Raw genomic sequence first — 15,890 nt, forward strand, 5'->3', positions numbered from 1 at the left:
TAACACAAGTCCATTCTGTCATTCAGTCTGATCTTGGCTGACCTGTACATCAACTCCTTGAACTTACTTTTTCTCATATACTTTATTTAAGACTGAATTTAAGAAAAAAAACAATGCCAGTTAGCTTAACATCAGTCATTGGGTAAATATTAACATTTATTACAAAGTATAGAATAGCAGAACATTTAGAAATACATAATTTCATCAAGCAGAGTCAACATGGCTTCATGATGGGGAAAATCTATTAGAATTATTTGTGGAGTTGTAGCAGTATGGATAAATGGGAATCAGTAAATCTAATATATTTAGATTTCTTAAAGGCATTCAATAATGTCCTGCACGTAAGGCCACTTAATAAGATAAGACTCCATGATGTCAGGAATAAGATATATAGTATGGATAGAGTATTGATTAACTAATATAAGACAGCAAGTTGGAATACAGAGGCATTTTCAGAATGCCAACCTGTAATTAGTGGATTAGGGATTAGTGCCAAGGCGACAATTATTTACAATATGTACTCATGGTCTAGATGAGGAGATTGAACATATGATTTGTACAGATGACGCAAAAATAGGTGGAAAGGCAGTTGGAAAAGACGACACAGAGTCTACTGAGTAATATTGACAAGGTGAATGGGCAAAACATTGGCAGATGGAATGTAATGTGGAAAATGTGAACTTGTTCACTTTGCCAGGAAGTGTAGGAGAGCTGAATATTATTTAAACGGAGAAAGACTGAAGACAGCTGCAGCATAGAAGGACTTGGGCATCTTCATGCATGAATCATAAAATGTTGACAATCAAACTTAGCAGATAATAGGGAAGGAAAATGGAATGGTTGGACTTTATTTCAAAGGGAATGGAGTATAAAATTGGGGAAGTCTTGCTAAGACTATACAAGGTGCAAGTTAGACCACACCTAGAAAAGTGTGAATAGTTTTAGTCGCTTTATCTAAAAAAAATTTACTGGCATTGGAGGCAATCCAGAGAAGCTTCATTACGTTGATATAGGTGTGCAGTTTTTTTTGATGAGGAGAGGTTAAGTATGTTGGGCTTGTACCCATGGGAGTTTAGAAGAAGAGAGACTTTATTGAAACATATAAAAATCTTAGGAGGTATGAAAGGCTGGATGCTGAGAGGTTGTTCCTTTGTGGGAGAGTATAGGACCAGAGGGCATAAACTCAGAGTAAAGGATTTCCCAATTTGGACAGATGAAGAGGGATTTATTCTCTTAGAAGGTAGTAAATCTGTGGAATTTGTTACTGTATAGAGCTATAGATGTTGGGCCATGAAGAATAATCAAGGCTGAGGTAAACAGATTTTTACTCTAAGCACATCAAGGGTTATGGGGCAAAGGCAGGAAAGTGGAGTTGAGGGTTACCGGATCATCCATTATCTTATAGAATAGTGGAGCTGAGTTGATGGGTTGAATTGGATATTTCTGCTACATGACTTATAGCCTATTAAAGAAGTTGACTTTGGTTTGTAAATTTCAGTTTAATTAACATTCTGAACCATTTAAGCAATAGAGTTAAAAATTGTGCTGTGTGTTCAAAAGTGCTTTTGGACTTCACTCCTGGTTCACCTAATAATGCCCCATTTATCTGGATTGTCCCTCTCGAGGAATTAATTTCACTGTATCCATCTTCTGCAATTCCTTAATCATTTAAAGACCTCAATTAGGTCACATCACACTTTCTGACATTGAACCCAATTTGCTGTAATTTTGCCCACTGATCCCTCCCACTGATCCATTTCCATTCACAAATTTATGTTCTTACCTAAACAACTTGATGCCTCCCTTTGTTTCCATTAAATAATTGGAAGTGTAGGACACATCATAAAATTCGGTCCAATAATAATGAAGAAATTGATGACTCTTAAACAAAAAAAATCAGTGCTTTCTAATACAATCAGCAATAGGAAATTAAATAATTCAATGGAGTGAAATGTAACTGATGAGAATAAATAGCTCAACCAAGTAAATACATGTGGTGAAAACTTGAACCCCTAATAATATCTGTTGTTAAAACCTCTTGCCTCACCCCACCGATCTGGGGATATTTCCTTTGTCTGTCTCCTTTTCCCAACTTGACAATGACCTCCTAAAAAATGTAACTAGGTTTATCAGATATTGAGGAAGGATCACTGGACCTGAAACGTTAACTCTGATTTTCCTTCACAGAGACTGCCAGACCTACTAAGATTTTCCAGCAACTTCTGTTTTTGTTATCAGATATTCTTCCTGATTTTCTTGGATTAGCATATACTTTTACAAACTAAGTTACTCCAGTGATGTGTTTTAGCAGCTCCTGCACAACTGACATTAAACTAATGATCTGTTATCTCAAGTGCAATTTTTTGCTCACAGTAAATCCACTAGTTTCCTTCTCTTGACTTTATTTTCAGGTTCAGCTACACAAATAATATTTTGTTCTCTGCCTATACTGTGAAACTGGGTGCAAAGGGAGCAATCTATCTAGATGGCAGGGATTGTTGGCAACTAATGCTGAACTAAACCCAGAGCTCCAATGGAATAGAATTCCAAATTGCTTATGGGAAGCCAACTGCCAGGGCCTCAAATTCTCATGAGATATCCTGCACCTAAGAGCTACCAGCTGATCAAAGTCGAGAGTGTGGTGCTGGAAAAATACAGCAGGTCTGGCAGCATCCGAGGAGCAGGAGAATCAATGTTTTGGGCAAGAGCTCTTCATCAGGAATAAGGTTGTGAGCCGAGGGGGTGGAGAGATAAATGACAAGGGGGTGGGGCTGGGGAGAAGGTAGCTGCGAGTGTGATAGGCAGATGGAGGTGGGGGTAATTGCGATAGGTCGGAGAGGAGGGTGGAGCGGATAGGTGGGAAGGAAGATGGACAGGTAGGACAGTTCATGAGGGTGGTTTCCATATCTGCTCCACCCTCCTCTCTGACCTATCAGCATTACCCCCATCTCCATCTACCTATTGCACTCTCAGCTACCTTGCCCCTTGCCCCTTGCCCCACCCCCTTCCCATTTATTTCTCTACCCCCTTGGCTCACAAACCTCATTCCTGATGAAGGGCCCTTGCCCAAAATGTTGATTCTCCTGCTGCCTGACCTTCTGTGCTTTTCCAGCACCACATTCCTGACTCTGATCTCCAGCATCTGCAGTCCTTACTTCCTCCTAGCCAGTCAAGGGCCAGCAGCTTTACAGGTCTAGCAATGCCACTAGGAGTGATAACCATTGTCATATTGAGATTTGCTTTTCAACCACTGGCAGTTACTGGCTGGAATGGCTGGCAGCCACCAATGCTCCTTGGCATGGTGAGTCCAAAGACCTGTCTAAGTAACAGTAGTAGATGATAGAGCTCCAAACAGTCTTAATGAGAATAGGTACTTAACTTAAATGCTAAGGTATGGTTATTGCATGATGGCAATAGGTACAATTAGCATTAACTAGTTTGATAATATTACAAGTATCCAAACCATGTACACCATATCTGTCTCTGTGGAACCTCTCAACTATTCCAATGTGCACACCTGCCCATTTTTCAGGTGCTCCCACTCTCCAGCCATGCCCAATGGCATCAGGTAAAATTCAGCCTCAGGTATCTGCTTGTGATCTTTTTTTCACTTCCTAGGGTTAAATGCTATGAAAACCATCTGCTTATTCAGTGTACTTATTTGCAACTTAGAGTTCATTAAATATTTGATTTCTGCATAGGGAATGAAAGGCCAAGAGGTTGTACAAATGATTGAATCAAATAATCGACTGGATTCTCCAGTGAGATGTCCTGTTGAAATGTATGAATTGATGCGAGAATGTTGGACATACAAGTAAGTCATTTCCTCATGTTTCAGTTAACAGCATAAAACCTGGGGCAGAAACCTACAGGAGTCTGAGTAATGTGGTCTGTGGTAAGATGTGAGGCAGAATCAAGTACTGCGAGGCTCACTTCGATGTCAAGATCATCTCACTCTATCTTTTATGCTTTAGTATGCTTTGGTGAAATGTTCACTAGACAGTGACGAGATCTCAAATGATGAGGATCAACATTTGTTAAATGCCTTTTTAACAGCACAACCCACCTCCTTAATATTCAGCCTTTTAAACAAATTCAAAAAATATGCTAGCACTGGTAAAACTTGACAAGGAGACCAAAATATGTAACTGGTGGAATAAACTCACCACTTGCTCTGAAGACCCTCCATGTTGGAAACTGAGCACCAATATCTCAGGGAACACTCTACAGGCACTAGTCATTAGCATCTGACTTGTGTCAGCTTCTGAGACTTTCGTGGCATATCACTGATCCAATTATATGACATTTTTGCACTTTAATGCTATATCTCAGACCAGTTATAATGCTACAGCAAGGACTATGTTCTCAGGGCCTTGCATCCGGCTTCTAGACTGGATCAGCTGCATTTCTAGGCTTTTCACGCTGTCATACCGCAACCTCAGTTTGAGACTACCCGGATGCTCACAGCATCGTTGCCTTGCATTGCCCTGCCCTTGCTTTTTTGCACTTTGCCCCATTTGCCAGAGATAGAAGGCTCATATTACTGCTGTTTTTCCTTGCTGTTTAGTGCAGATACATAGCTAGGAAGCTTGTCATAGTTGTCAATATGTATCACTAAAGTCAAGGAAGCAGATCTTACTCAAAGGATCCTGGCACAGTAAATTAACTGCTGCCTCTGATACCAGTTCAGGTACTTCTTAGGGCTGTAGAGTCAGGATCCTCTCCTCATCTGAATGATGGGCAGCACACCACACATCTTTACTCTTTCTGCTATATTGTGTGTTGTTTTTCTCCTGGAATGAAAGAGAAGTAGTTCTTACTAAAGATGAAAAGAAGATGGCACTGATGTTACTGTTGGTGCAAGGGTGGGGAGGTGTCCTGAGTGGGTAAGTAGACAGTGGAGAGGGCATGCAGGATTAATGGTGTTGAGGGTTGGCATGAGTGGGGAGGATATTACTGGCAAGAGCGACAGAAGTGGAGCATGTGCATTGGTGGGAAGTAGTGATAGTAGTAGAGAGAGTATGTGTGCGGTATTGAAAAGAAGATGGTGAAACCTACCTGAAGAAATGGAGAAAGTCATTAATTCATATGGTGCTGGGCATCCCTCCATAATGAAACTGCCCTAACCTAGATGGCAACTGTGGAGTAGTCTGGCATGATTTGGTGTTGTGGCCTCTACTGCTGGTGCTGTGACAGTATTAGGGCTGGAGACGTTGATGTTATGAATAGAAATAAAAATAATGACTTAATATCTGTTTTGGAGATGTGGTTGCAGGGCGACTATTCTGGGAACTCTATATTCGAAAGAGGTAAAAGTTCTGGAAGAATAGGCAGAAAGGAAAAGATGATGAAATAACTTTGTTAATATACCAGTGCAGTTATGAATAGTGATTACAGGTAGAACAGACCACAATTTCAACTCAGTTTGAATAGAATTAAGCAATAGCAAGAAAAAGAGGTCATTGGTAGGAGTTGTCTATATGGCCTCAAAGAGTTATGTACTACAGCAAAAAATATTCATTGAAATTCAGTTTTGAGGACAGATTCATGAGTTTGGGACTCTTTTCCTTGGAGAGAAGAAAGCTGAGAGGAGACTGATAAAAGTTTGCAAAATCATGAGCGGCCTGGATAGAATAGATAGGGAGAAACTGTTTCCATTTGTAAAAGGAACGAGAGGGCATAAGTTTAAAGTGATCTCCAAAAGTAGCAAGTGTGAATTGAGGAAAAACCTTTTCACTCAGCCTGTAATTAATGTATGGTGCCTGGGAGTGAGGTGCAGGCAAGTTCAATTCAGGCATTCAAGAGGACATTGGATAATTATTTGGATTATATAAATATTGTAACAGGAGTAGGCCATTTAGCCACTTAAGCTTGTTATACCATTCAGGGAAATCATGGCTTATCTATGGCCTAACTCCCAAGCTGACCTTTGGCCAATTTTCCTTAGTACTTTTAATTAACAAAAAATGATCTGCCTCGGATTGAAAATTCACAGTCATTTTTGGAAGAGAGTTCCAAACATCTACCACCTTTTGTATAAAGAAGTACTTCCTAGCATCTCCCCTGAACTGCCTGACCTTAATTCTTAGACTACACCCCTGAGATCTATAACCTTCAAACTTTAGAAATAGTTTATCTTTATCTACCCAGTATTTTCCTGTTTAATGTCTTGAAGACTTCTATCAGATCACCCCTTAACCTTAAAAATTCTAGACAATCCTTGAGGCCTAATTTGTATAATCTCTCATGTATTATTCATGTAACCCAATTGTCCTCCCTCTAACACCAATGTATCCTCCCACGGTATGATGCTCAGATCTGCTCCAAGCAGGTTCTAACCAGGGTTTTGGATAACTGCAGCATAATGTCTATGTCCTTATACCCCAATCCTCTCAATATAAAGAACAGTATTCTATTAACTTTCTTGATTGTCTTAATGAAATATACTCAAATCCAAGGGGACTTGAAAGGATAGAGGTTTCCACTAGTAGGGAAGTCTCAAATAATGATGCACCCACATAAAACTGATATGTGAAGGAATTTCTTCTTCCAGAGGGTAGTGAATGTTTGGAGATTTCTATCCCTGTGAAATTTGGAGGCTAGATCACTGAAAGAATTTAGAGATGAATAGATTTTGAAATACTGGGGTGTTGTGAGCTATGTTAAGCTGGCACAAAAGAGGGTTTAAGGCCTGATGCCAATCAGCTATGACTTTGTTGAAAGACAGTGCATGTTTGAGGGCTGACTGGCCTACTCCTGCTATTATTTCTTATGCTCCACGTAGAGGTTTTTGAAGCAGTTAAAAACAGAAACTGAACAAGGGAACAGTGAAAGGAAACTGACCTTCCCAGTTTCTAAATAAACGAGTTTCTTGCCTACTACTGCTGCTGATTCTTATGTTCTTTTGTTAACTTTCTCTCTAGTCCATCCTAGCGTGGCATAGTTTCCTTTCCTAGATTAATTTCCGATGGTTCAAATGACTCACCAGTTGGTACTTGCCATCTCATAATCCCTGTTTCCTGCATTCTATTTAAGGGCTCTTGTCTGGACGTGAAGGTCAGGCTGGACCAGGTTATATCTCAGGACTGAGGAGAAAGTGAGGGCTGCAGATGTTGGAGATCAGAGCTGAAAATGTGTTGCTGGAAAAGCGCGGCAGGTCAGGCAGCATTCAAGGAACAGGGCTTATGCCCGAAACGTCGATTCTCCTGTTCCTTGGATGCTGCCTGACCTGCTGCGCATTTCCAGCAACACATTTTCAGCTCTATATCTCAGGACTGCTCATTTGTTCTCATAGCACTCACTCTAATCTTGTACCTTCTTGGATTCTCATTGTAACTCTGCTTTGCCTACCCAGCTTTGCTTAGTCTTGCCTTTTAGTTCAGGCACAAAGTCAAGCACTTTATTATGGTTGTCAGCAGTCAAGGTGATAGACATGTTGCTGCACATTACCATATTCTGTAAATATTCTGTTACACCTGAGCTGTGTGCCAGCAGTATACGCAGCAGACACACTGCATTCGCCTAAATTATATGGCTGTTTCTCAAGGTTTAAGTAGAGTATTGTTCAGTCATAACATGTGAGACACCCTTTAACTCTGTGGTCTTGGCATACTAAGTCAAGGGCAGTCATTCAATTTTGGCTTGAGCAGTCATTCAACCATTTGAGACAATCATGATCAGGACCTTTTCACCATAAGGGATGAGGACCAAATGACTGGTATCCCACCACAAATTTGGGTTCTTTCTGCCCTGAGAGAAAGGAAGAAATTGAGTAAGATGAAATTGGATGACAAAGATGTTAGTACTTGTGCATTTGGGGAAAAGATGTAAGATGCCTCCATTGAGTGTGAGAGGTGCAGAATCCAAGCAGGGTTCATGGTGTTGGGTTATTAGGTATGTGAAACTGAGTGAGGGAAGATGTTGCACAAAATAGTGAGTGCCTTGGTGGAAGGTTTGGGTAGTAACAGAATTGATTGAGTGTGAGGAAGCAAAGATAAGATTACCTTCTTTCTACAATGTTGGATACTCCTTCAGATAATTGACCCAGTTGACAATCTCCAACAAGTCTGGTAGTATACTGTAGTCTTCACACCCAATTCTGCACCACTCTATTCACTAGGACCTCAAAACAGGCTGCAAATGTCCCCTTCTTCACCAGGCAAAATATCACTAAATGTGCAATTTAGTTCCAGACTGTCAGTACTTGGCCAAATACGCAACAGCCTTTTAAAAATGGTGCTGGTGCCAAGGATCATGGTCTACTCTAGAACATACTTGCTTTGGCAATTTCTTCTTACTACAGAAATTGATAGAATCCAGCTAGCATCTGATAAGGGAGGTGCGATAAGGGCATGGTAGATTAAAGGACAAATTTGGGATGATAACATAAGAAAATTCAGACAGCCTCATGGACAGAAACCTTTCATAAAACTTAGCAAAAGTGATACTTAGCCAAAATATCATAAGATTCAGCCCAAGATGTTTCATAGGATTGATTGATTTATTGTTATCACTGTACTGAGATATAGTGAAAAGTGTTGTTTTGCTTGATATACAGGCAGATCATAACATACAAAATGCATACAGGAGAACAGATTAGATTAGATTAGATTAGATTAGATTAGATTACAGTGTGGAAACAGGCCCTTCGGCCCAACAAGTCCACACCGACCCGCCGAAGCGAAACCCACCCATACCCCTACATTTACCCCTTACCTAACACTATGGGCAATTTAGTATGGCCAATTCACCTGACCCTGCACATCTTTGGACTGTGGGAGGAAACCGGAGCACCCGGAGGAAACCCACGCAGACACGGGGAGAACGTGCAAACTCCACACAGTCAGTCGCCTGAGGCGGGAATTGAACCCGGGTCTCTGGCGCTGTGAGGCAGCAGTGCTAACCACTGTGCCACCGTGCCGCCCACTGTGCCACCGTGCCGCCCAACAGAGTGCAGAATACAGTGTTACAGCCACAGTGAAGATGCACAGAGAGAGAGATCAAAACCAACATTTGAGAGATCAATTCAAAAGTCTGTTAACAGCTTGAATCTGTTGTACGTGTATTCAAACTTTTATATGTTCTGTACGACAGAAGAGGGTGGAAGAGATTATAAGCGAGCTGGAAGGAGTCTTTGATTATATGGTTGCTTTCCCAAGGCAGTGGGTCATACAGGGTAAAAACAATGACCGCAGATGCTGGAAACCAGATTTTGGATTAGTGGTGCTGGAAGAGCACAGCAGTTCAGGCAGCACCCGAGGAGCAGCAAAATCGACGTTTTGGGCAAAAGCCCTTTATCAGGAATAAAGTGATGAAGGGCTTTTGCCTGAAACGTCGATTTTGCTGCTCCTTGGATGCTGCCTGAACTGCTGTGCTCTTCCAGCACCATTAATCCAAAAAAAGTGGGTCGTACAGTTGGAGTCCAACATCATCAGACAAAAATCAGGAGCATATGCTCCTGTTCAGCAGTGAGTGAGACACTCAGCTGAGTTCTGCAGTGGATCTGCCCATCTCTAGATTGTATACAGTTGCTGAAAAATTTCCAGTTGACATCATGAAAGCTGATCTTTGCTCCTTTTAGCAATGGCCACCAAAGAGAAAAAGTGTTTATCATTGTAAAATGTTGGAAGAATTGAAATGCCGTGTGACTAATTAGTACCATTAGTCCAAAACCTTATGCATATTGTAATTTGATGTCATTTGTACTATCTGCCAATAACAGATTGGGGAAAGCTTGATGTGTAATTCTGTTTCCAGGTTAACTTGCTGAAAAATGCAGTTATTGTGCATTTTCTTTCTTCTCTCCAGAGCTAATGATCGGCCAGGATTTGTCACTGTGGAACACAGACTGCGTGAATACTACTACACTATTTCAAAGGAATAGAATACCCTGTACTTCCTTTCAAAGAGAAGCTTTTAACCAGCATTTAGAAAAGATTAAGATTTTTTTGCTCGTCATATGCAAATTATATTCACTGATTAATATGAAAATGCCTCATTCCATTATCAATATAAATTTTAAAATGGTCAAAGTTCTTAAGTCTGGAAAGAGTAAAATGGCTTGTTTATACCTGAAGGCTAAGCAATTTGCTGCAAACTGGTTATTCCAGGACTCTCCCTATTTGATGTTACACTTCAAATTCCAATTAGTGGAACCACATATCCAGGGATGATAGGTTGGATGATTTTCACAGTTTAGATTATACCAGCTCTTTAGAGCTGTGCTGGGGAATGGGAGACCTAACAGAATAATGGAAGAAGGCATTTGGGATTTGGTAGGGAGGGGGTTTCTCCTGTCTTCCTAGCAACACAGGATACTTCCATGGACAAAAAACTGCCAGAGAGATATTTTCTAATCAACTTATTTTGAGATTTTACTATACAGCTTTGGAGCAGCTGGGATTTGGACCTGGATCTTCTGGCTCAGAGGTAGCGACATTATCACAAGAGGCTCTATGAACAGCAGTGGAATGGTTTCTGCCAACCTGAATTAATTTGTTGTTTAGCAACTATTACCTGCCCCCTACTGGCATTTTACTGGTATTTGTAAGGGTTGCTGTTAAATGGTAAGACTGTCAGATAAACCCTGGTTCTGACCAATATGTCTCCTTTATGTAGCTGTCCTGTTACACTGTTGCAGCTTTTGGTGAGCCCTTCTATTTGCAGAACCTCCTGGACTGACTCCAAAAAGGTAAATAAGAAAGCTTAGCTTGCCTTCACAGATGTTTCAACATGGAGACGTCCTCTTCAGCTTCCTGCAGGCTACACAGTGGCCACTTTTACCTCTTTTGTGGCTACTGGTAAAACGTCAGCCAGGGTTCCCAATTGTCAGGTTGGGTCTCGCTTTTCATTTCAAATGTGGGGCTATATAAAAATTTCCTCCCAAGTTATTTTGGAAATTTGGCCCTTCTATCCGATCCATATCTTTCAATATAACTGCAGATATAACTAACAGACCTCCAGAATTAAGAGGAATTTGTACAGATGATCTTTATATTTTAAGTTATCTTGATATAATGCATTTGAAAGCACTTTCCCTCCTTAGTCAAAAGTCTGTGTATTCAAGTCCAATTTCAAAACATGAGTAAGTAACCTAATTTGACATGCCACTGCAGTGATGAAGGAAAGCTATATTGTTGGAAGTGCTAACTTTTGAGACAGCTGTTAAGTTGAGGATCCTCTCCTAAGTTAAGTCATTCAGATGTGAATGAAAACTCATGCACCAGTTGAAGAAGAGGAAGGATTTTGGTTTATAAGTATGTTGGCAATAGATCAAACTTTGTTGATAATACGATCTTGGGACATGAAAAAGACCCAAAAAATCTTAAATAACAACACAAGCACAAAGCAGTCCATTGTACATGAAATGTGTTGAATGACCCCAAATTGATGTGATCAAGTGCTCCGTGAATGGAGATTCTGACCCAGATTTTCATCTTCAAGGCAGGAATTGCAAGTTTGGAGATTTTGTTTTGGTAATACCAGCCCACCTCTTGTCTTGCATTACCAGTCCATGCTATTTTCATGATGAGATGGTGGAAGCAGTCTGGAGGTTAGGGCCAACATCGCTTGAAGCAAGTCCAAGATGGGAATGAGAGAATGCAGATGCTGTATGGAGAGGTTAGAAGGCCAGCTGGAACATCAGCTCAGTTCTGTAAATGAATTTTTCAGCCCTCTTCCCTCACCCGCGTGCCCTCACACCCCCATCCACACCCATATCCCCTCCACACTCCCCATTATCTTTGCATGCTCATTGACAAAAGTGTATACTATGGCAGAACTTTATAATAGCATTATGAAGGTGTTGCAATGGTCACGAAACTGTCAAAATAAACAGTTATTCAAACTCCACTTGAAAAAAAGGCTTCATCCCTTTAAGTGGTCATAAAATGGTCAAAATAATCAAACAGTCATCCTCCACTTCTTTCCAAAGACTGTAATCATCTTGTGTCATAAGATTGTCAAGTAAAATGAAGATCACTCTTCCCTTGATAACTATCAATAACCACTACTAACCTGAATTCATTATTGGCATCTGAAGCTCAAGGAAATATTCATAATGAAAATTCATTGCACAAAGCTTTCAGAGCTAAATGGTTTAAAACATTTGAGTTAGTCGAACAGATGGCCATTCAAATCTAAACACATGACTAACCTGTTGACTAAATAACTCAATTGTTATATTGCTTTAAACGTTGAACTGGTGACTGCCCTGTTAATCAAAGAAAAATTGAAGTGGAGGGTCCAACTTGCACACTGAACCCTAAATCACAAGACTGTTTAGTTCATTAGATAACATGCCAGTCAATTTGATGGTAACTCATCTATTAAGACCAACGCCCTATCATTAATCACTGTTAAAACATATTTTACATAATTATATTAAAGGTAAAGTCGCTATAGCCTTACCAGATTATTGGGCTGTTCTCTCATTAGAAAGTGAGATGACCAGTTTAATCTGAGTATCACCATGCCTCAGGTGACGGGAGAGGTAGAGAACAAAAGTCCTTCTTGTAATCTTTGCCAGTGTGGGAATTAAACCCATGTTGTTGGCCTCACTTTGCATTGCAAATCAATCACCTTAGCTAACTGACCCCCTACCATTCCATTATATTTGGATATGTGAAATCATCAACTATTTAGAACTTACCTGTCAACAAGTTTCTGACTTCAGATTTGGGATCCCCTACCCCCCAAGGTTAATGAGTCCTCTAAGGTACCATTGAAACAATTCATCAGGCAATGCTGTATAGGCTTGACTCCATGAGGGTAGCTCCAATTTAAAATTTCCACCCTCATAATGAAATCAGCCTGGGGCAGTTGAGCTGTATGTGTGGTCATTACGTATGCCATTATCCTGAGACACCAAAAATGTTGGTATGGGAATCTGAACTTCATGACCCACTGAAGTCCAGCATTTTATTTCCAAATCTGTAGATATTTCAAAGTGGAACACTGTTGATAATACCAGAACTATGAATATCACAAATTGGGAAGAAAACTTTGAGCAAATATTCAGGCAATAATGTTCAAAAAATTACAACTAATTTTATTTTTGATTATTTTTGTCTGATTATTTTTGGGTTACATTTTCTAGCTGTAGACTATAAATCGACAGACAACCTATCATTATTTGCAGCAACATCAACAAAATGCACTCATAATTGACAAAACAATGATTTTGGCCATGTTTTAACTTTCAGACTTGTAGATATTTAAACAGAAGATACAATTCATCCGACTCCAGTGAAAGTATAACAGGTGTTGAGATTCTTTCTGCAGCATTTTGACAAATTATATATGACTACCAATGCCTTTCACTATTTTACTGTAATTTAATTTGTATTGTTTGAAACATCGATTTTTAAAAAAATAATTGGTGAAATCCAATAATTCACCAGTTTAGTTGATGAGATTATGCTTTCAGGACATATTGGAAGAAATCATTGAGACTTAAAGTTGTTGTTGTGGGCAGGGTCCACAAATTGATTTTTGATTTTTTTTAGTTCTGCAAGTGAGTTATATACATGATTCAGAGCTGGTTAGATCACTTTACATGGTGTTTTGTTTCCAGTTGCAGCATGTTTGTTTCTTTTTGCTTATTTTCTTACAATGAAAGAGGACTGCCTAAGTGTTTGTTACTGAGCCATGTGATCGTACAAATTGATGAACAAGATAGTCAATGAACACTGCCCCACAGCCATGATGGCCAAAGCACCAAGATAAAACACATACAAACCCCTGCACAATCCCCTCTAATGAGCTTGGTATTTGCAATAATCTGTGAGGCCTGTTTTGGGGTACTGTGTCCGGTCTGCCATCCTGTTATAGGAAGGATATTATTAGAGCAAGAGAGAGTTCACAAGAGATTTACCAGGATGTTGTTGGGTATGGAAGGTTTGAGTTATGAAGAAAGGTTGGATAGGCACGGACATTTTTCACTGGAGCAAAGGACGATCAGAAGGGACCTTACAGAAGTTTATAAAATCATGAGGGGTAGAGATATGTTAATGGTATGGATGAGTTTATGTCTTTTCTTTAGGATAGGGGCTTCAAGATAGGGGGGCATATTTTTAGTGTGAGAGGAGAGAGACTTAAAAAAAGACATGGGGACAAATGTTTTACACAGAGGGTGGTTCGTGTGTGTTATGTTCTTTCTGAGGAAGTGGTGGATGCGGGCAGTGTTACAACATTTAAAAGACACTTAAATAAGTACACGAGCAGGGAAGGTATGGAGGGATATGTGCCAGGAGCAGGCAGGTGGGACTAGATTAATTTGGGATTATTGCATCATGGACTGGTTGGACCGAAGGGTCAATTTCCATGCTATGACAACCATAAACCAGGGGGAGTAAAACTGTTTATGTAAAGCATAATTCCTTTCCACATACTTCATGTGATTACAAAAATCCAGGCAATCCCATGGGCCAAATGCTACCTATAAAGGCCCTTACCTTCCAAATGATGAGATTAGTACTCCAGTCAACATTTATTCAAGTCCCCTCAGGATTACCCAGAAATTTCATTGAAATGACTTCATGTGAGTCTTACGCAATCACATACCTCCAGAGAATTTTTGTCATTACAATGTGTGCCTTTAGCATGTTTACATATTGTTTCTCATTTTGTATTAAGTTTTTTAAAGCTGAAATTAAAAAAAATATAGCACTGCCAAAACAATTAGAATTACCAAAGTCAAGGGAATATTAAGTCCTCAATAAGATTGGGGAAGCTGAAGAAAACAAAACTTATTTTTTGGTTGCCAGTTTTAAAGAAGTTATCAATAAGTTTTGAAACCTCATCAAAATTCTCAAATAATAGTGTTTCATACTGTATACAGTGTAGCATTTCCCTTTGTGACATGATCCCTAGCTTTGGAGTAGTGGACAGAGGGCTTAACACTGGCATATCACATGCATTCTAGAAACCAGGATATAAACATACCTAGTTTGTGTTTACAATGTGGAATCTTGCTTGCTGTTAGTGCATATCAGAAAGCATACACCCTATCTACATGCCTATGCTTTTTAATCCATGTTCAATGCTGGTGCAACCATGGTGAAATTATACTGCAATTTGATAACTTTTATTAACCTAAAGACTCCAAGATGAACTTATGACAATAAATGTTCATGTTGTGTCCAAGTCACAAATGTTGACTGATTATAATCGACAAGTTACTGAATCCTATATTTGACATGGAACCTTGCTTGCAGGGTTCATAAATCAGGGTTTAAATTATTTTGTGGAAAATTAGTGAGAAATGGGAACCCTGTTATTTGACTTATACTCCCAGCAGATGGGTTTCTGTAATATGCATACAGTTTTATAAAGGTGCCAATGGCTATTAAGCAAAAGAAAAATCATAACTGAGCATGTATTCTGTAAATTAAGTAAAACTCGTTCCTATTGTGTAACCAACAAGTTCTGTTCATTTGTATGATTTAACGTCGACTCAGATAATTTCACTGGGGCTGATTGAGTGACTGAGTTTCTTTTGCAAGTTCCGTATCCTGCAATATAACTTTTTTAGGATTATGTGATGTTCATGCTTTGTTCCTTGTGTTTATGGAAACATTTGCTTAAAGTGCAAATAAAAAGTCTGTGGATTCAATTTGCAAACCTCATTGAATAAAAATGCAGAATTTTAATTAAGAAATTTGGTCTGTTTCATAGTTGTGACCTCATTGTGACCTCTGTAACCAGCAGTTCTGGTAACAGATTTGCTGAATATAATATTTTTAATGATTAGATCAATTACCTACCGTGTGGAAGTCCACACCGACCCTCCAAAGAGCAACCCTCCCAGACCAATTCCCCTACATTTACTCCTGCACCAAACACAACGGGCAATTTAGCATGGCCAATTCACCCAACCTACACATCTTTTG

At 39.7% G+C, this 15,890-nt stretch overlaps 1 protein-coding gene across 6 annotated transcripts in view; it reads left to right on the forward strand.

The window, feature by feature from the left end:
- Positions 1-10,928, forward strand: part of syk (spleen tyrosine kinase) — a 186,642-nt gene extending 175,714 nt beyond the window's left edge. For all 6 annotated transcript variants that reach the window (XM_043714078.1, XM_043714088.1, XM_043714053.1 and 3 more), the window contains 2 exons: positions 3,702-3,814; positions 9,808-10,928. In XM_043714078.1, coding sequence (XP_043570013.1) covers positions 3,702-3,814; positions 9,808-9,883 — 189 coding nt within the window. In that variant the 3' untranslated portion in view covers positions 9,884-10,928. The remainder of the gene's footprint in view (positions 1-3,701; positions 3,815-9,807) is intronic.
- The last annotated feature ends 4,962 nt before the right edge of the window (positions 10,929-15,890 follow it).

This window comes from Chiloscyllium plagiosum, chromosome 2 (genome assembly GCF_004010195.1).
Source record: "Chiloscyllium plagiosum isolate BGI_BamShark_2017 chromosome 2, ASM401019v2, whole genome shotgun sequence".
NCBI lineage: Eukaryota > Metazoa > Chordata > Chondrichthyes > Orectolobiformes > Hemiscylliidae > Chiloscyllium > Chiloscyllium plagiosum.